Source organism: Rhododendron vialii, chromosome 13a, assembly GCF_030253575.1.
Source record: "Rhododendron vialii isolate Sample 1 chromosome 13a, ASM3025357v1".
Classification (NCBI taxonomy): domain Eukaryota; kingdom Viridiplantae; phylum Streptophyta; class Magnoliopsida; order Ericales; family Ericaceae; genus Rhododendron; species Rhododendron vialii.
In genome coordinates, this window is record NC_080569.1 from 21,709,823 (window position 1) to 21,731,363 (window position 21,541).

The window sequence follows — 21,541 nt, forward strand, 5'->3', positions numbered from 1 at the left end:
CTTTTTTCTCTTTTAGCAAACACCTCATCAGGCCCAGCTACTCTTTAATTTTTCTTTACTCCTATGTCTTTTTGGATCAATTTCTTATGCCTTGTATTTTTTACTCCTGAAATGAGACAGCTAGTAAGGTATACTACGAAAAATTCCTAAATTTTTGGATAAAACATGAAGTCCTTCTGTGCACAATTTTTTAAATTTCTTCAAATTATTATTTTTGAAATATCTAAGATAAAGCAGGCTTTTTGCATTTTTTGGGCTTTATCTTGGATATTCAAAAAATATTTGGGTAAAAATCATATTTTTTAACTTTTTTGGTTCCTTTTGTCGAGATGAATCAATAATCCAAGAAAGTTTGTTGCAAAATTAACAAATATGAAAAAAATTGAATAAGGACAAAAACAAAAAAAGCCCAATAATCTCTTAGGGGAATGCCACCTTAGGCTTATTTTGGCCAAATAATCCAAATGGATTAATTTTTTTGTCCTTATTCAAATTTTTTTCACATTTGTTAGTTTTTTGTCTATTTTTTCGAATTATTGATTCGTCATGACGAGAGAAATCTAAAAAGTAAAAGATTACAATTGAAACCCAAATTTTTTTTTAATAAAGACCAGATCAAACCCAAGTTTTTTTTTTAATAAAGACCAAAATATATAAGCCAATAAGCGGCTTATTTCGTCTTCTTTCAAAAAAAATTGAGTATGAATGTTAATTTTTACTACTTTTAGATTCCTCACGTCATGATGAAGCAATAATTCACAAAAAATCGACACAAAATTAACAAATGCAAAAAAAATTAAATAAGGATAAAAAACAATCCATTTGGATTATGGCCAAAATAGGCCTAATAAGTACTTACAATTGTCTGGATGGGCTGATTTTTTACAAGGTCACTTGAAAAATTATTTTAAAGTAATTGGAGTTTGTGGTGAAATTGAAAAAGAAAGTAAAATACTTCATCAGGGAAGGGAAAAAAGAGGAGAGAAGTGTCGACTGAAAAAAAAAACAGAAGAAAAGATTATAAAGTGGAGGAGAAGAAAGAGAGAGGACAAAGTGCCTCAGGCTCCGTTCTAGAAATCTTCTTAAAAAATAAGTACTTATTTTGAAACTTCTCAAACAAAAATAAGAAGGGTCATTCCATAGAATCTAAATAAAAAGTTTTTTTTTACATTTTCAAACTCAAAAATAATGTAAATGAAAAAAAAATTCAATTTTTTTCACTGTATTAAAGATCTCAATGAAATCTATCAAATAAGATCCATATTGATAAGGAAATTATTTGCGTAAACACATGATTTTTGAGCTTGAAATTGTCTTCTTAAAAAATAAGGAGTTGTGCTAGGAGTTGTGGAACAAGCCTTATTATTAAACAAAAAATAAGAACTTATTCGTGTTCTGGAACGGGGCCTCACATGCATTCAGTGTTGATAAAAGAAAAAATTATTCAGTGTTGTTCTATTTCTGTTAATTTTTTATTTATCAAGCAAAAATGAATAAAGTAGATACTACGATGAAAACGAGAAAAAATAAATAAGAACCCAAACTTACTGGAAATGGTTCTTCCGTACGGAGCTGCTATTGGCACAAATTTTATGTGCACAGATCGCAATATTGGGTCTATTACAGGTTGCACACAAATAATTCGAGCAATTCATTGAAATTTTAATATTTTTTTGAGAATTCACACCAAAAATCACCTCAATACGATACCTATAGATACTCGATCCAATCATCTAATTTTTCATTCATGTTTTAGGATTTTATAATTTGAATGAAAAGTGAAATGATTGAATCAAACATTTATAGGTATCGGATTAAACTAATGTTTTGCGAGTGCTTTAAAAAAATATTTTAAATTTAATAAACTACTCAAATCAATTTATGTGAGATCCGTAGTGGACTCTACATCACAATCGGTGAAAGTCTGTGGGGACAGACTTTTCGTGGAGGAATCAGAAATGTGTTGCTTTAAGGTGCCCGTTCCAAGAAAAAAAAGGTGCAAATAAAGCAAGTGATAGAAGGGCAAAAGTGTCCAGTTGAAAAAAAAATGATAGTCAATGGTATCAATTTTGGTCGTTAGGTAGTACACGTGACAGAAGCAAGTGCAGGCCTTAAAGTTGATTGAAATATATAATAAAATATATAAAAAATTAGTTTATGGTCCACTATAGAGAACTTATAACCCAATTAGTCCACTTCTAATGTTTGTAACCCCTCTAGTCCACTAATATAGTTTAATAAGGCTTTAAGTCCACTTCTTTTAAAAAAGAAATTAAACCAAGACAAAAATGTCCTCGTATATAAGCTGTCATATAGAAAGAAACCCTAGACCACAAACAAATCTAGAGCACAACCTCCTCTCTCTCTCACTCAAACTCATGACCTCCAAGCTTCTCTCCCTAGTCGCCGACCTGATATCCCTTTCCGTGCCCACGATGACCACCGTCACCGGTCACGCCTCCGCCGCCGACGATGGACGGGCTCATGATCTGGTCTGAGATCGAGAGCTCCAAGCTTGGTATGCCGAGTCCATCAACGTGGGCCATGCCGACTGCCGCCACGAGAAATGGGTCACAGTTTCAATTAAACAAAGAAAAGTGAGATTCTAGGAGCTTTGTCCGGTATTGCCATGCCCCTGAATCATTCAAAATCAAGATAAAAACGTTCGTTAGTTAATTTGGTTTTGCAATACTAACAGTATTTCTATTTTTTCCATCCCCTGAAGTACCCTAATCAAATCCTTCCCAACAAATCTCTCTCTTTCTCTCTCTAAAGAACCATCTGTTCGTGAATGGAAGCAATCAGGAAACAAGCCACCAAGCTGATTGTTTATGACGACTTTTAGAGCCCTACTTTGATCCATGTAAGTTCTTGTCTTTGTAGATCCGTTGGAAAGTCTTAGTTGTTTTTTTTAATTTTTTTTTCTATCGATTCATGGTGCCCAGGTGCATGAGGTCCACAAGAGGACGGTGAAGGTGGAGGCCATGGCAAGGTTGAGATCTCTGCCACAATCTGCAAGGTCGAAGGCGACAACCACCGTAAAGATCTGTTTCTATCTATTTTCCGTCCAAAAGCGCCGCCCTGCCCTGAATAAATATATAAGGTTATATTTGTGCTTTTCATCAATCACTTACTGATTTGGTCCGCGCAGCGGCCTCCCCGACTTACTTATGATATATTTGGAGTTTTTTGAATAAATATATAACGTTATATGTGTGTTTTTTCTAGGGCTAGACATACAAAGTTGGAACATGTTGTGTTTTTGTTGTTATTTAATGTCTTTTTTTTAAAACATTCTTGTTAGAGAGAGATATAATAATATATAACCTTATATTATAACATTCTAGAATAGAAATATTCTATGTTATTTAATAAAGAGAATATATAACATTATATATGACCTTTTGTACCGTGTAACGTTATATATGAGCTTGTTTTGACATAAAAAAATATTTTAATTTGCATAGAGAACATATAACGTTGTATATGATATTTTGTCCTGTAAAACTCAAAAAAGAAGAAGAGAGGAACTAATAACGTTATATGTTCTCTTATTGAATAGGTCCGCGCAATGGCCTCTCAAAAGTACATATGAATATGTCCATATATGATTATATATGGTTATATAAAAATATTTGTGACCATATGTACATACATATATATATATATATATATATATATATATATATATGAGCTTGTATTAACATAAAAAAAATATTTCAATTTGCATAGAGAACATATAACGTTGTATATGAGATTTTGTCCTGTAAAATTCAAAAAAAAAAAAAAATAGAAGAACTAATAACGTTATATGTTCTCTTATTGAATAGGTCCACGCAATGGCCTCTCAAAAGCACATATGGATATATCCATATATTATCAGAAGCAAGTCGAAGAGGCCTTTGCGCGGACCAATTCAATAAGTGATGGACAACGGAGCATATAACGTTATATGTGAACTTCTGTCATGTGTAATATGAGTTTTTCCTAGGGTTAGACATATAATATTATATCTCATTTTTGAGATATATTAATGTTGTTTATGTTGTTTTGAATATGTATATATGTAGATATAGAGGTTATGGGAATGCTATTCGAAGGCAGAAAATCACAAATTTTGAAGGTTTTGATGAAGAAACGGTGAAAAAATGAAGCTCGACCCCCTGTGGCCTCATCAATATTCAACTTGAGATTCAAGGCGCGACTGAAAACAAGGATAATGGTGGCATGATATGTGAACATATAATGTTATTTTTTGAGATATATAATATTGATAGAAAGATATGATGTTGTTTTGAGAACATATAATTTTATATGTATGTTTTGTGAGACTTAGAGCTACAGAAGCTCAGATATAATGTTATATATTCTATTTTTTTGAAAGATTTAGAATTACAAAAGCTCACATATAATGTTATATGTTTTGTTCTATTTTTTTGTGAGATTCAGAGTTGCAGAAGTTCAAATATAATGTTATATGTTCTGGGTTTTTTTTTTGTTGCTATATTTAGATATTCAAAAACTCATATATAATATTATATATTTTGTATGGATCAACATATAACGTTAAAGACTAAAAACAAGAAAAATCAAAAAGAAATGTTGCATGTTAGAAAATTTTTGCCACACATATAATGTTGTATGTTAGGAAATTTTTATCACTCATATAACGTTAAAAAATCAATACAAGAAAAATAGGGAAAAAAAAAAAGAGAAATTTGTCACATATATAAGGTTAAATGTTAAGTGTAGCCGGTTCAATAAAAAAATCGAGAAAAATGAAAAAAAATACGTTTTTTATTACACATATAACGTTATATGTTGCGTGATGCAGCGGCGACGGTGGTGGTGGCCGCGGCGGCAGCGGCAGTAGTGGTGATGGTGGCGGCGGCGGCTTGATTGCAACAAAAACAAAAAAAAAATGAAATATATATATTTTCATGTTAGTCAAACAATACCCTTGTTTCTTAGGTGGGGTATTTTTGTCATTAAAATTATTAGTGAACTTAGTGGGTTATAAAACTTAGAAGTAGGCTAGATGGGTTTAGAAAGTGCTATAATGGACTTATTGAAAATTCTCCCTAAAATATAAAAGATAGTGATGCCCTTTGGGCATTATGTAGCAAGACCCTTAAAATATTTACAAGATTCATATTGACAGGAAAATTATTTGTAGAAAATTATTTGCGTAAACACATGATTTTCCGTTTCAGAAACACAAATAAGTACTTGTTTTTTAATAAGACAATTTCAAACTTAAAAATCATGTGTTTACCCGTTCCAAAAACCCAAATAAATACTTATTTTTTAAGAAGGCAATTTCAAGCTCAAAAATCATGTGTTTAAACAAACAATTCTTGTCAATACGTGAGACTCATACACTTAATGTTTCGAAGGATTTCGAAATCAATAGTTCTAAACCACGTAGTAACAGTTTTCCCATGTATGGCCCCACCATTTGATCCTAAAGAGAGCTTATTGTCTCTTATTTTTGACCCACACTATTGCCATTTGGTTTAGGTCTGCTTTACAATATGTGTTAGAGAGCATGAAGCTTATGTCTCTATAGAAGAGATATTTCTCTTATTTATAGTGATTTGTTGTTTATCATGGGCTTGTTAGGTTTTTTTTTCTAGATTTTATCATTGTATTTGTATTTCAAATGAAATCCTTCACAAGTGCTGCTAGGCAATGAGAATCATTTCCTCTCATCAAAAAAAAGAAGAAAGTAATAATCTGAGCTGGCTGTGGGCTAGTTCCAAGTCTATTTGATGGTAACATGAAATATCAAAAAACCAGTAACATATCAAGAATGAAACAAAACAATCATGATAAGGTTGGCATTACGAAACTCTAGAGTTTTGTCAACCTAATTTCACATTAATGCCACCTACACCTTTTGCTCTGTATGCCATATATCAAACCCGAAAGTCTAAGGATACCGACGGCACGCCGGGCCCACTCCGGCCACCGGACGGCTGATCTATTGCATACAAAAAAATGGAGTGTTTGTATCGGCCTCCTACACACATCGGATGCTGTTAATTCTAGCAAAACCCACTCGGTTTTTTTTTTATAAAATTTTTGGTTGGCTCCGATCAGCCATCCGGTGGCCGGAGTGGGCCCGACGTGCCGTCGGGATCCCGAAGGTTGGGATTTGTAGCACGGCTCATATCAAACAAATACAGTCACTGAATGCAACCCTCCAACCATATTCCCCGCTAATTTTGTTTAGTAATGTGAAAAATGACTAATGGAACTTTAGTTTCGGTCTTGACGTAGCTACTGTGGAGTCTTCTACAGATAATAGTATAGAGTGTGTTGGGGTAATACTCTCTAGCGGAGATGACGGGTACCATACATGCACTTTCATTTTGTAACCGAGGAAAAAAAATACATTTTGATAAGAGAAAGTCATAAACTTAAAAATATGCTATTAGCACCACACAAGGTGGAATAGATTAATCTAATTAAAATTAGATCATAGTATGTTATTCAGAAATAAAACAGAATTATCTCGGACACATTTGGAAACCTATTGCAATTCCACACGAAACTTAGGTCATGATTAAGATTCCCCACCAGTCAATGGAAAAGGTTCAAATAATTAGTAAAAAAATTTCCCCAAACAATTTCTTACCACACATATATTGTTTAAAATTTCCAAACTCGGTTTTGAACTTAACCACTGCGCAGTGGAGTGGTTGTGGATAGCAGTCATCAACTTTAATTAAACTAAGAGGCCAAATATTGTTTAATATCTGGCCTCTCAACTTCGATCTCTCTAATCCCTCTTCATGAGTGTGTTTGACGGGTTCGGCTCCAACGTCGTGCTTCTAGGCAGCTTTTCTTTTTTGATTTGTTGTTTCTGTATTTTCGAACCGGTAGTGTCCACTTTTATTGTACTATTTCCTCATATATAATATCTACATTTGCTGGTTGGTAAAAAAAGAGTTGGTTTCATTTGCACAACTACCCACTAGCGTCTTGTTCGATACATGGGGTCGGGAAAAAAATGAATGAAAACTTTTTTCCTGTGCATCAATTGGCCTATATGTATTGACTCTTAATGTACTCCATTTTCTCACACAAAATAAGAAAATTTCCACAACAAAAAAAAAAAACAAAGACAGAAAGGAATAAGATAGGTTTCTTGAAAAATAAAATATATACTTGTTATGTTAATGTTTTTGGTAAAGATATTTGCTATTGAAATTAGTTTCATTTTTAAGCAAACATTTTTATTTCGTAAAAAGTGCAAAAATCATGAATGAAAGGATGAAAATTTGAGAAAATTTCACAAAGGAGAGAGAGAGAGAGAGAGTTAAGGAGAGAGCTTTATTTTATTTTAGGTAATTACATTCGTTTAGTATATGGTATAAATAAGCAACAATCAAATAAGCTTGTTAAGCGAGTCTGAGTTGTTTAATTGCATTTTTATAAACAGAGCAATGTACGAAATGCATAAACTCTTGCCTTGCTTATTCCTCATCAATGCAAAAATAAACAAATCAAACCAAACGTGTTCTAAGATTAGGTAGTGTTCCGGTTTACTCCCTTAAAAAATAAGTATTTATTTGTAATTTTTAAGTTTAAAAATAACAAGTTTACTGAAATAAAAAAATATATAATATAGATCTTATTTGATAGATTTCATCGACATCTATCAAATCCTGGAAAAAAAAATTATTTTTGTAAATTCGTTATTTTTAAGCTTGAAAATCGATCATTAGAAATCCTATAGGTACCAACGGTTTCCATAGGGAAACTGTACCGACGGCTGCGCCGCTCCGTCTTTGGCCACTAGACGGCCGATCCTAGCCGTCCAAAATTTTTCAAAAAAAAATAAAAATGAGGGGGCCTTCGCGGGAATCATCGGCATCCGATGTGTGTAGGTACTTGATCTAAATACCCTATTTTTCGTGTATATATGTATATACATGTATATACGAAAAAATTGGGTGTCTGGATTGAGCACCTACACACGTCGGATGCCGTTGATTTCCGCCTAGGCCCACTCCTTCCTTTTTTTATAGAATTTTTGGATGGCTTGGATCATCCGGCCACCAGAAGGCTCGACGCGACTATCGGTACATTTTCGGTTTGGTACCCATCGGTACCAGTAGCAGGACTTATTTTGTAAGTACTTTTTTTTTTTTGAATGTGTAACGGTAAAGGTGGGAGACCCATTGAAAAATTAAGGCCAAATTACCATAATTACCCCCAAAGTTTCTGAAAATTTTGACTGTCCCCTCATGTGTGAGAAATTACAAAATACCCCCCCATCTCATGACAACTTACTCTCTTGTCATGATGTAGCTGTTAGAAAATTCAACGGAATCCATCTGACATCATCAAATCCTAATTATATTAAATCATACTCCCTCTGTCCCAAATTATTGTTCTTTTTTGGGTAGTCACGCCACTCAAACAATTATCTATATTTCACAATCCATACTAATATTTTTTATGATTCCGAAATTTTTGTTTAACAAAATTTATTAAACAAGATCCATATTAAATGTAAAAAATATTATAATTTAAAAGATATAAACAATTTTTGGAGAGATCCTAAATAGTGAAATAAGAGTAACAATTTGGGACAGGAGGAGTATTACATTTTTATAGCTTGTGAAAGGTTGCAAATGTGAAAGTAGCATTTCACGAGCTAGAAAAAGAGAAATTGATCCATTGTAATTAGAATTTGATGACATTAAACAAATTCAATCGAATTTCCTAGCAGTTACATCACGATAGTGCATTAATTTGTTATGAGACAGGAATATTTTGTATTTCCCAAACATGAGGGGGTAATGTGTAAAACACGAGTGCACGGACGTCGCCTGGTTATTACACTAACTGACATTATTTACATGCAACGACTGCGTTGAATTCCCGCGATGGGCTCGATCGATAAAACGACAATGAATTCAAAACCGCTTTTCCCCTCTCTCTCTCTCTCTCTCTCTCTCTCTCTCTCTCCACAGATTACAAAAAAACGAATCGAATGAGAAACGCCCGCCTAACGTGGTCAGTTTCCACCCTCACAACAAACCCCCTCCCTCTCTCTCTCTAAAATCAAACCACATGGATCCACTGTGCCTACAAAATTCACTCCCTCCCCCCTCCCTCACCCTTCTCCACTCGCGTCCGAACCCCAACATCCTCCTCACAACGCAACACACAACTCATCACTATATTCCATGTAGAGAAAGTCCGTGCACTCGTGTATGGGAGGAGGAGAGAGCTCGGTGGGGCCCCTGGTGCCCTCGGTGAAGTCCGAACCGACGCCGTCCGATGCCGTCGCGGCGGCGCTGCCCTCTCCGCCGCACGAGGAGGCGGCAGCGGAGGAGAGTGAGCTGGACAGGGATTTCCTGTGCCCTATCTGCATGCAGGTCATTAAGGACGCGTTTCTGACGGCTTGTGGACACAGCTTTTGCTACATGTGCATCGCGACTCATCTTCAGAACAAGCGCGATTGCCCTTGTTGCGCCCATTATCTCACCCCCAAGCACATTTTCCCCAATTTCCTTCTCAATAAGGTGAGATATTTTGTTTTTTAATGCCTTGTTTCCCTTGTTTGTTGGACTCGTTTGTAATTTATTTGTTTATTGAGTTTGTCTATGACTATGACTCTGATTTGGACCGAAATTCTGATTGAATTCAATTACAAGTCTCCGGCAATTTTGACATAGATCCCAACTAAAGGTGGGGAAGGACGGAAGGGAAGTTCAGTTCAAGGTATATGGGATAACAAAGCTTTCGAAGCAAGCTAAGCAATAGCGCACTTAAGTGACTGAAGGAAGAGCGCTATAAAGAAGGATGGTTTGCTCGGGTAGGGAATGAGTCAATAGTAAATTTGAGATTTCCACACCATCTAATGCAAATATGGAATGGTAGGGGAAGCAACCAAACTCATTCTACGCACCGCATGCTCGCAATAATTTTGTTAATAATGTGTGTTCATATAGGTATCCTGATACAAACCCTTGGGTAAAACTCACCCTTGAAAACTGGCTTACAAGGGGAGGGTGCCTGAGAGCTTTTATGTACATGGCCAAGCCCATACTTAGCAGCCGATGTGGGACATTAGGATCGTAACATATTCCACCCCTTATATTTTTTGTATAGCAATACCATGATATGATGAGGCATCCTGTGGTGCTTGTGTATCCCAATTCGATACGTAGTCCTACGATTACTTGTTAAAGAATAATCAGACCTTGTTTAACGTATGTGTCCTGAATTCCTGATACATTTCATGGATAAATGAAAAAACAATACATGATATGTATCCCTATTGGGCGACACGGCTTATGTTCAAGGGAAAGAGCTATAATCCGCTGCTATAAAAGAGCTTAAAACATAAGACGAATGGATACATAATTGAGCCCTTGTTCACCCTGAGTCCAAGCCTCTAGGCTTAGAACAAACTTTTTTTTACTCTCTGTCTCTCTCTCTCTTAGCTTCACCTAAAATGAATGATATCTCCTCAAAGACTCACTACACTTATGCACAATGAGACAAATGCCCTAGTCTGACTCAGCCGCTTGCCTTACTAAACCTGTAGATTGTCCAGTGGATATTATATCTTCGTTGCTAATTTGTTATACTAACATCTACATCTAATTCTGTAGCTATTGAAGAAGACTTCTGCTCGTCAAATAGCAAGACATGGAACTCCTTTTGAACAGCTTCGTCAGGCATTGCGAGAGGTCAGTTGTTTGCACTTTGGAATATTTTGAACATTAAATTCTGAGCTTTATCATGCTATTTAGAGTGCCCTTGTTCTCTTTGGTTCTGTTGAGATTTGATTGGCACAGCTCAATAAAGTCCATAAGTGAGTATTCCTGCTGTTAAAACAGAATTGTCTTTTTCTTTTTGACCCGGCATATAGCTTAGGTTCATTCTCCAATAGTCCTTTGTTCAAACATTATTTTGTCCCTTAGTCCATTTAAAATTCATCAACATAACCGAATACGAGTAATATGAAGTGCATTGCACTATGAACAAGATGCGAATATCTTGCACCCTTTTCTTGTGTTGCTTGTTTTTGTTTCATTGTATTTCGAATCTTCGATATAAGATTTGGTGATTTTCTGGTTGAAATATTTCTGTAGACTTCTTAAGATACTCTAGGCAAGATTGCAATGAATCCTTCTCATTCTAGCATCTCAAGTTGTTCATATTTAGAGGCTAGATGGAGGGACTCTCTTGGCTTAATAGGAAGTTACTAGTCTTACCTAGGGCTGTTACAAACTTGACCGGACCGAAAAAGACCGAAAAAACCGACTGATCGGTTCGGTCGGTCCAGGGGCATTTTTTGGTGGTTCGGGGTGGACCGAACCGAACCGAACCGACCTAGGTCGGTTTGGTCTCGGTTTTCTGGAAATCTATACGGACCGAACCGAACCGAATGCGGACCGAACCGACCGAACCGATGTAGGACCGAACCATATATATTATATATATTTATTATAAATCTATATATAATAAATAAAATAGGTGAAATTGGCCCACTATCAAGAAACACTTTTATAAAAAAACAGGTGGAATGGGTTTTTTTTAAATTGGCCCATTTTTAATTTTTTATCTTTGGCCCAACTAGGCCCAATTCGGTCAGACCGAATTCTCAGACTAGACCGAATCCACCCTGAACCGAACCGAACCGAACCGAAATTAATACCGGTCGGGATCGGTCCCGGAATTATATACCCCGAACCCGATCGGTTTCCGGCAAATCCACCCCGAACCGAACTAAACCGACCGAATAACACCCCTAGTCTTACCTTCTCCCTCTAGGGATTAAACTGTAATAATCTAATGGAAAAAGGTTTGCAATTTCTTTCCTTTTGGTTTAATCAGGCGTCTCCTGTTCATAGTTGACTGTTGTTGTTTAAGGATGACATATGGCATTTGTTGCTTGGCCAGAATGCAGAAGCCTTCGTATGGTGCCTCAATCTATCCTTGTCTGGCTAAGAAAGTAATACAATCACTGTTAAGTGTAAAGCATGGATTGTAGCCTTTTTGCTTAAGTAACTCTCACTGATCGTTATGCACGACCACGCTATCAATAGATGTTCCCTGTGGAAATCTCTTTGCGAGCTGGGTCCTACATTGGTCAACTTTAGTTACTTCTCCAGTTATTAAGAATACAACAAATTCTAATGGTGGATAGATACAGCTAATGTTATACTGTCCCCACTTGATTGCTTTCTTTCATGAGAATGTGACTCTTGTATGATCGTTAGACAGGGTTGTGAGGTGTCAGTTAAGGAGCTAGATAGCCTCTTGTCTGTGCTTATAGAGAAGAAGAGAAAAATGGAGCAAGAAGAAGCTGAGACAAATATGCAGATTCTACACGATTTTTTGCATTGCCTAAGGAAGCAAAAGCTTGAAGAGCTTAGTCAGGTACAATACTACATACATATTATCAGCATTGGGGTCTAGATTCTTGTTTAACAGGGTGAAAATCTTATCTAGATAGATTCCTCTTTTGCAACAGTCAGTAAGATATGTTTACAAATGGTAATAAACACAAAATCGTATGTAGTTAATCATGAGATATACAGCTGATTTACAAAAGAACAGCACTTTTCATGTTTTGTGATAGAGAGTAGGAAATTCAAATGCGTTAATCATGCTGTAAACATGTTGTAAATCATGCTGTAAATAACCGTAAATTTAGCCAAAAGGGGACCTTAAATATCATGTGGGTAAAACTGAAGTTTTCGGTCATCTGTTTGTGAAATTTGGTAATTTGGGTGGGAACTGTTGTAGAATTATTTGCTAAACTATTGAACCAAGTGACATTACGCAAGTGCTTGTGGGTTAATTTACCCTACTTGCTCTATTTTTTCTCCACCGCGCATCATATCTTTTACTTTAACTGTATTATTGTGGAAGGTATATGTAAGATAAAAGGTAGGGAAGGTACAGCCACACGGGCTAGAAGGGTTAACTTTTGCTGGTAGAGTAATTTGATTGTTGCCTTTGGATAAAAAATGACACGCCAAATATTAGACTTAGTTTGCTGTGTCTGCTCATCCATTGTAATGCAGTTCCCTGTAACAGATTATTAATGAGCAACAAAAAGGCCATTTGGTACATTGCTAACTGTGTAGTGGGTCGGATAGTCTTAAAGGCTGTGGTGAAGTTCGAGGTCACTGACTAGTTGAAAGAGTTGATTAGATAAGCCTGCAAACAAGAGCTTACTATGAGCTTCATTCTTTTCTTAACCTTACTCAACGAACAAGTTTCCAAGAAGCTATGGACACAACCATTGCAGTCCTTGTGTAGGAATTCCTGCCTTAGTGTAGGAATTCTGTTACTAGATGTCAGACTTCTGTTACTCTGCAATTGAGTCACACTTTTCAGAGTACTTGTATAAATTTTTTGGTAGTTAACAGGGAGTGGAGTAGATTGCTAAGTTACCTATTGTCCACAAGCTTCAGTTGTAGGGAAGTGGGCCACCAATGGATATCATTCTGTCCAATGTCATCCCCCACGTGCTACCCCATCTTACATACAATCGCACACAGTGAAACATAATGCAAACAGGGGATAGATGCTTACGGAGAGAACTTGAACTCAATACCTCTCCCAACCTGAGCTCGGATACCATGTAAAATTAAGAAATGGGCATGACATATTAAGCTATCCAACATCCAACGCAACCTTGTCTTGCATGTAGAGATGCAAACAACCACATGTAGAATGAAACAAAATGCAAACGTGTGATAAATGCATATGGAGAAGACTTGAACTGAGACCTTTATCAACCAAAGCTTTGATACCATGATATCAAAGAGAGAAGTCAAGAATGGATCTTGTGATTAGTTTATGGAGAAGGATAAAGAAAACAATACATCACTAACTACTAGCTTGGTTACATGGAGTGTAAACCAAAGTTGTCAATCCTGTACCGGCCACGTAACGTTTTCTCTCTTGGTATGGAGTGTGCCGGTACCGGCGTGTATCTTGGTACCACTTCAGATTTACCACAACATATATTACATATATTCATTATATTTATGTCTCCTTGTAGAACTTGAAGTAGAGAAATAAAACTAATTGTAATACTTCGATATACCTTAAAATAAGTTCTAATGAAAGGTTAACACGATCAACTTATTTTGGACTCCTCGTTTTGTCTAATTATCTTAACATCCAAGCGTCTCTTTTTTCAAGGGAAAAGCCACACTAATATTATTGTACTGGCCGAGATTCCGGAACATGCCTCAAATGCCCGGTATTTTGGCCGGTGCAGATCACCAAGCAACTTGTTCTGTCTACCTACTGTCTACCTACAGGTACGGTATAGGATTGACAACACCGTGTAAACTACCCTTATGGAATACAGCAGTTGATAACGAACATAATTATATGAACATGAATAAGTTCCCATATGGAACCTACAAATACATCCATAAATATCTCCAGAACTGTATTGCAAAATTTTGATTGCTGAACTATTATCTTTTAGTAGACATCTCAAGAATGAGACCCATTTAGTGTCTCATGACTCCTGTCTTGTTCCATGCATTTTTTGGATTCATATTCTTAGATGTTAGATGGCAACATCATGCCCTCAACCTCAGGGTTCTTATGGCAAAAGATTTAAAACAGAATTTAATGGTCTCTTTCTTGTTTTCTAGATACAAAATGATCTGCAATATATTAAGGAAGATATAAATTCAGTAGAGAGGCATAGAATGGACTTATATCGAGCAAAAGAGAGATATACAGTGAAATTGAGGATGCTTATGAATGACCCTTCTGCAACGAACGCATGTCCTTCTTTGATTGATAGACGCAGCTGTGGCACAATCTCTGGTCTACCCAGTGTACAGGACCAATGCCAAATGAATCCTGGCAATTCACAGAGTAGGAAAGCTGATGTAAATACTCTTGTAAGCTCTCATACGAACCAAAGAAAGGATGCGCATGGTGGGTCCAATTCACAACATGTTACTCAATCGGGCCTTGCACTAGCAAGAAAAAAGAGGGTCCTTGCACAGGTCAGTACTTTTTCTTGACAGTTTCCGTAGAAGAAAAAATGAATGTAGTATACCAAACTCTAGATACAGAGACCTTAAGCAAGATAAATTGCGTAGAAATGTTTTTTACATCCTTAACTTGGAAAACAAAAACTATGTTTTGTTGAACATACATTGCTTGGTAAATTGTCATTCTAACTTTCCAATTTATAGAAGACTACCCCTATTTTACTGAATAGGGTAAGGGCCTTAACCCCTATTTTACTGAATAGGGTAAGGGCCTTAACCCTTAAGGATGTCTGCCCAGTCTCACAGACTGTCAATTGACCTAGCTTTGTGTCATTTACTTAAAATTTTGTGACCTTTGTTCTTTAATAAGTTATATCCCAACAGTTCAATGACCTTCAAGAGTGTTACTTGCAAAAGCGACGACATGGGGCTAGACAGTCTTACAAACCAGAAGCAAGGGATGTGAATGCCATGAATCGAGAAGGTTATCATGCAGGACTTGAAGATTTCCAGTCTGTCCTTTCGACCTTTACACGATACAGGTTCCTTTACTTCGTTAGGAATATTGGTTTCACTTGAAGTAGCCACTTGCCTCCTTATGCTTTGCTTAAGTTTTTTGTGTTGATGTAAGCCTATTTGCATCTTTTCTATTGGTAGCCGATTGAGAGTCATTGCTGAGGTTAGGCATGGAGATCTTTTCCACTCGGCCAACATTGTATCAAGGTGAGTTGAGTTGTTCCGCTTACATATGCACTCAAAATATAAACGACTACTTGCACTTACATAAGTCAGTTCAATTACACATGGGTCAAATTTTGTTCTCAACCTTTTTGTTGTTCTTGGACAAATAATACCTATTATTATTTGACTACTGAATTAGGACATACAATGGTGTATTTGATTAGGCGAACAGGCGTTGTATGCCTGGTTATGCATAAGTAAGCTACAAAAAATGCAAACCTTTCTCCTAAGCTGATATCAATGGTAGATGTAACTCCCCAAGTAGACCACTGGCCCAGTACCTTGATTTTGATTCACAAGCCACACCACATGGCTCAAAATGCTTAAGCCCAAGGTACTAGTGGTAGCTCACATGGTTTGTTACTTTGTTATATACCCAAGATCATCCATGTAGACTTCCGATGTGGGACGGGGTGTTATAATCTCCCCACCTTGATACCTCCCCCCTCGCGAGGGGTTAAGCACTAAAATCACCAAACAAAACCAAACCAAATCAAGCCAACCAATTCCAAAGTCTAGGGCCCACATAGTTGTGTACACGGATTGTTCTGATACCACCTATAACTTCCTAAGCAGACCACTGCCCAGTACCTTGATCTTGATCCACAAGCCATACCACATGGCCCAAAATGCTTAAGCCCAAGGTACTACTAGTAGTAGCCTACATTGTTTGTTATATATCCAAGATCATCCATGTAGACTTCCGATGTGGGACGGGGTGTTACAATAGACGCATTATATTTGTATCTGAATTGAAATCCATTCTTCATTGCTCTCTCTCTCTCTCTCTCTCTCTCTCTCTCTCTCTCTCTCTCTCTCTCTCTCTCTGTGTGTGTCTTTGTTCTCTGTATTATTCAGGTCAACCATGGCTTTATTTCCTTCTTGTTTGTTCCAGCATAGAATTTGATCGAGATGATGAATTGTTTGCTACTGCCGGAGTTTCGAGGCGCATCAAGGTCTTTGAATTTGCTTCGGTATGTGTTGGACACTTGTTCTGGTCTGAGCAGCATTATCTTTCTCTGTAGGCTTGATATTGATTTCTATACTGGTTAGGGCAGATACTGGGACCTCAGCTGACGAATATGGTTTCTGTGAAAGAATTTTTAGTGTTTCTGCCAAGGGACTACATGTCAGCCTACACTGTGTAGATGTTCTAATGGAAAACATGGGCATACATTCAGCAACAATTAGTGAAAAATCTATTTGTGGTATATCTTACAATAAAAGAACATTGTATGGTTTCTTGGTAATGACGATTTTGTTAATTCCTCCAAAATCCAATATTTCATATGGCATTTTACATGTCCTGTTTAAGGTACTTCTAGAGCTTTGGCCAACATAGCTGAATGACCACGCCAGTTTCATACTTCAATTTTAATCACAGGAATACTCTTTTTCAACATAAAAGAGACCTATTAATATGAAACTCATTGTGTTCAATCTTTGAAATAAATTTTTTCATACAAGGCAAATACTTTTGTTTTCTCACTAGGTAATTATTGTCCATTTCTTGCTTTCTAGGTGGTAAATGAGTCAGCAGATGTGCAATGTCCAGTTGTGGAAATGTCCACGCGGTCTAAACTTAGTTGCCTAAGCTGGAATAAGTATACAAAGAACCATATTGCCAGTAGCGATTATGAGGGGATAGTAACTGTGTGGGATGTAACTACTCGTCAGGTAATTTGGCTTCCACTGAGTTCTCTATTTTCCTTGTTCCTTTAAAGCTTTGGCTCCTCTGGCATCTCTATATAAGTTGGCTTTGTTTTGCGTCATTTGACATCTCTAAATAAGTTGGCAGTTTTTTAGCTCCCGCACTTGCATCCCCAACATGAAAATAGCCAGACAGCATTCCAAACAACTTCAGCTTTTTTCGCGCATCTTTGATAGCAGAAAGCCAAGAAAATATTAAAAAGAGTTGGCTTTTGTTGATATACCAAACGAGTAGTAAATAGGAGATGAATTTGAAGAGATATGCAAACACTCTTGACCTTTATTAACCCAATCTTTTATTTTCAGAGTGTGATGGAGTACGAAGAACATGAAAAACGAGCATGGAGCGTAGATTTTTCGCGCACTGAACCTTCAATGCTGGTATCCGGCAGTGATGACTGCAAGGTACTTGTTACACATGAAAGCCTAGTTTTCCTCCCCCTGAAAACTGCATCTTAGTTCACAACAACGAATTCATATTGACAGGCATAGCTTCTAAAAAATGAGGTAGAAGAGACTTATCTCCGTGTAACATTTGGTCCTTCTGGAAGTATTTATTACAGTAAGTATGTGAAATCAGATGATAGCTTTTGGAAGGAAGTCAGATGATAACATTTGTTGTTGTTGACTCAAGTATTGGAGGAAGATATTCGATCTTTTTTTGAGAATATTTAGCTGTAAAGCTTTTACCCAAATAGTTCAATGAGCATTTTTGGTTTGTGTGATAGAGGTAGTAATAGGTAAAAATTCAGCTGAGGTCGTTTAGGTCAGAGGTTATTTATTTTCTCCATATGCCAGCATTTCCTTCGCTCCTTATTTAGAGTTGCTATTTTAGCGCTCTATTTAGAACTAAGGTCGATCCAATTTGGAGGAAGTTTAATGGATATGTAGTGATCATCTCTTGGAAAGGAATTGGGTGATTTTCACTTGGTCCCGTATCAGTTGCACTGAATGTCTGCTCTTTGTTTGCAACAGGTAAAAATTTGGTGCATAAAACAGGAGGCTAGTGTTCTGAATATTGACATGAAAGCCAATATATGTTCTGTCAAGTATAATCCGGGATCTAGCATTCACGTCGCGGTATGTCCCTCTCAAATCCTGTCTTCTCCGGTCAGTGAATATGGGTATGATTTACCATCTGCTCCCTCTTTACCATTTGTTTGTCAATTTCAGCAAATGTGCCCTTTAATCGGGTCAACAGTAGAGTGAAAAAAATCATTGTTTCCATCATCTAAAAGATCCACGTAGTTGTTACAGTTTTTAAAATCGTCTAGAAAAGAAGAAAATGAAAAATATATACAATTTTGTCCTGAATTGTGAGAAATGGACTAATAAAGTGGGACAGAGGGAGCGGTATCTAGTGTGAGAGTTTTTTTTTTTTTTTTAGATGGGTAGTGACAAGTTAACGACTTATGTTTTTGCAGGTAGGTTCTGCGGATCACAACATTCATTATTATGACTTGAGAAATGTCAGCCAACCACTGCATGTTTTCAGTGGACACAGGAAAGCTGTTTCATATGTAAAATTTCTGTCCAACAATGAACTTGCTTCAGCGTCTACTGACAGCACATTGCGATTATGGGATGTCAAAGAAAATCTTCCAGTAAGTTACAGCTTGGTAGTTGAGCAATTCCTAGTATTCAGCTCCTTTAGTTATATAAAAAGCCGTCTTTCTACAATAGTTCACCGATTAATATATATTTGAGGGTGATTATTCAGGAAATAGTAATGTTAACATATTTAGTCGGTGTTGGTGTGATGAGTGTCTCTGGAGGGGAGGGCAGGATGTGCTACACTGGAATGTATGCATTGTGAAGAAAAGAACGTAATTTTTGGAGGAATGGAGCTCCTCTGCAGTCCAATTCTGGACTGAATTGTGTCTGTGAGGCCCATCATGGATTCCATTTGAATGATCCAAGCTGTTCCTTCTCTCTGTCCAGACTTCAGACGTGTTGATCAGCCACAGGAAAATATCACTTAAATGGAGGAGCCAGTTTGACTGAATCACACTTGTCTTTGAAAACAGGGAGGTGAAACCATTAATTTACTCCATGACGAGTGTGGTTAGGTCATGAACCTACCGATATTTTTTCAAGAAAACCAACTTACCTTGTGAGATTGTCTGATCTCTACTGTGGACTGACCTTGATTAGAACACTTCTTTTATTGAAAAATCCCAAAGTTCTAGAATCCAACTAATCTGTCCCCCTTTTCTTGTTTTTCCACCTCTCAGCTTCGCACATTTAGAGGCCATTCGAATGAGAAGAATTTTGTCGGTCTCACGGTAAACAGTGAATACATCGCTTGTGGCAGTGAAACAAATGAAGTTTTTGTCTATCAGAAGGTAAATATTTACTATATACTAGATAGAGCTGGTATATATCTTCGCATTAAATCATATCGTAATTCAATTTCGCCGTCCACTTGCAGGCCATCTCTAAACCAGCAGCTTGGCATAGGTTTGCTTCTTCGGACTCGGAGGAAGCTGAAGACGATGCTGGATCGTATTTCATTAGTGCTGTTTGTTGGAAAAGTGATAGCCCAACGATGTTAACTGCAAATAGCCGAGGAACAATTAAAGTGCTTGTACTTGCTGCTTGAATGCTTAAACTTGGAATGGAAAGTATTTAACATTGCTTTGAGAAGTTTTTTTTATTATTATTATTAAAGAACAGTAAGAGTTATATCCGGCAGTATTTTTTTAAGTCTGATGTCTCTTTGGTAATTAATTTTGTGCTTACTTTATTCAAAACAGCTCGGGTTTCAGAGACAGTTTGAACTCCACATAAATTTCCACTTATGGAGGAGGATGATACATCACGTGAAAGTGGCTCAGGAGTGTATAATAGGTTTTTCTGCGAAAAATTCACGTATTTTTTCCCTTAGCCATTGGTACTGTGTGGAGAGATGACCTAATTTGAAACTTCTCAAGAATGAGGACAATATATATACCATTTGATGTCTATTGTCGACCAACTCGAACCGACAGAGCTATGAACATTGTGATTTTAATCTTGTTCATGAAAAAAACCCCCCCAAAAAAAAACACGTTTCTGTTAGTTTTTCATAGAAAGTGAAAACAATTTGAAACCTATGTGCAAAAGTATTCATAACTTCCATTGCTAAACATCTTAGAACAGAGAAAATCTCAGAAGATCTGATTTTAGGGCAAACTTTTTAGAGCAACTATAGACTCTTTAAAACATATGCTTAGTGTCAGTCATATATTCCTCTAGTAGATCTTTTTTAACCCTCAATTCTTGCTCTCCTGAAGCTTTGTAACTCGACATGTTTCAAAATATATTTTCACTCTTGAAATCATGCACATGGTCACGCACGCACATTATGTGCTCTCAATCCATATGAACTATAGCTAGTGAAAAGTACATAAAACGTCCACTTATTGTACTGACCATCCACATGTTGATACGTTCAAAGGAAATTATCTGTGCATAAATATGTACACACATTGGATACAGGTATACATGAAACTATCCGATGCATGTGAATATTAAAATAATTAAGGAAATCTCACGTGTATCAAATGATTTCATACACAGTATCCGAATCTGTGCACATAAATTTGTGTAGCTATATTGTTCATATTTTAAAACTCTCAATGCAAAATTACTTAACAAACACCACCGGTGCCATTTCCGAAATCGAACAGATCCATTTGGTTGCATAATCCAACCCATAAATCCAATTCACCCAAAAAAACAAAAAAAGAAGTACAAGACTACTTTTTCCATCCAAACTTTTAAGTTTAGGACTAACAAATAAATCTAACTCAATACAGAATCAAAAAATGCTATGGGTACTCCACAATTGCACACCAAACGCACGAGCTGAAGTAATAGCTGAGTTGGATTAAAAGGTGGGCCCCCACCCCAAAAATGTTACTCCCTCCGTCCCTTATTTATTGTCCAGTATTTCATTTTGAGCTGTCCCTTAATAAGTGTCCATTTTGTAAAGTTAGTGGGTAAAAGTTGGTGCATTGTCTATTTTGTCCCTAAAAGTAAATTTCATTTTGAAAAGTTAGTGGGTAAAAGAGTAATGATGATGGGTAAGTAGGGAAAGT

The 21,541-nt window shown here is 36.6% G+C and overlaps 1 protein-coding gene across 10 annotated transcripts; it reads left to right on the forward strand.

Moving 5' to 3' along the window:
• The first annotated feature begins 9,077 nt into the window (after window positions 1–9,077).
• On the forward strand, window positions 9,078–20,165 carry LOC131315226 (E3 ubiquitin-protein ligase COP1-like). Of its 10 annotated transcripts, none has more exons than XR_009196636.1 (14): window positions 9,084–9,542; window positions 10,638–10,715; window positions 12,256–12,411; window positions 14,658–15,020; window positions 15,393–15,550; window positions 15,666–15,731; window positions 16,645–16,723; window positions 17,271–17,426; window positions 17,766–17,864; window positions 18,435–18,539; window positions 18,884–19,063; window positions 19,401–19,490; window positions 19,694–19,804; window positions 19,891–19,909. XR_009196636.1 is itself a non-coding variant. In XM_058344363.1 (14 exons), exons 3-14 carry the CDS (start codon window positions 10,675–10,677, stop codon window positions 20,059–20,061), a joined length of 1,689 nt encoding a protein of 562 aa, XP_058200346.1. In that variant the 5' UTR covers window positions 9,412–9,542; window positions 9,675–9,835; window positions 10,638–10,674; the 3' UTR covers window positions 20,062–20,165. The 10 variants fall into 10 exon arrangements, 5 of the variants coding, with proteins under 5 accessions (XP_058200342.1, XP_058200343.1, XP_058200344.1 ...); XM_058344363.1 differs by lacking the exon at window positions 19,401–19,490 and adding an exon at window positions 9,675–9,835 and having other exon boundaries at window positions 9,412–9,542; window positions 12,252–12,411; window positions 19,891–20,165; XM_058344359.1 differs by lacking the exon at window positions 19,401–19,490 and having other exon boundaries at window positions 9,078–9,542; window positions 19,891–20,165.
• Window positions 20,166–21,541: the final 1,376 nt, after the last annotated feature.

What these genes read in the sequence shown, in the direction of transcription:
- LOC131315226 (XM_058344359.1), top strand. Translation starts at nt 9,231, where the DNA reads ATGGGAGGAGGAGAGAGCTCGGTGGGGCCCCTGGTGCCCTCGGTGAAG. An exon ending in CCAATTTCCTTCTCAATAAG is followed by an intron (nt 9,543 to 10,637) that starts GTGAGATATTTT and finishes CTAATTCTGTAG; the next exon opens with CTATTGAAGAAGACTTCTGC. An exon ending in TCGGCCAACATTGTATCAAG is followed by an intron (nt 15,732 to 16,644) that starts GTGAGTTGAGTT and finishes TGTTTGTTCCAG; the next exon opens with CATAGAATTTGATCGAGATG.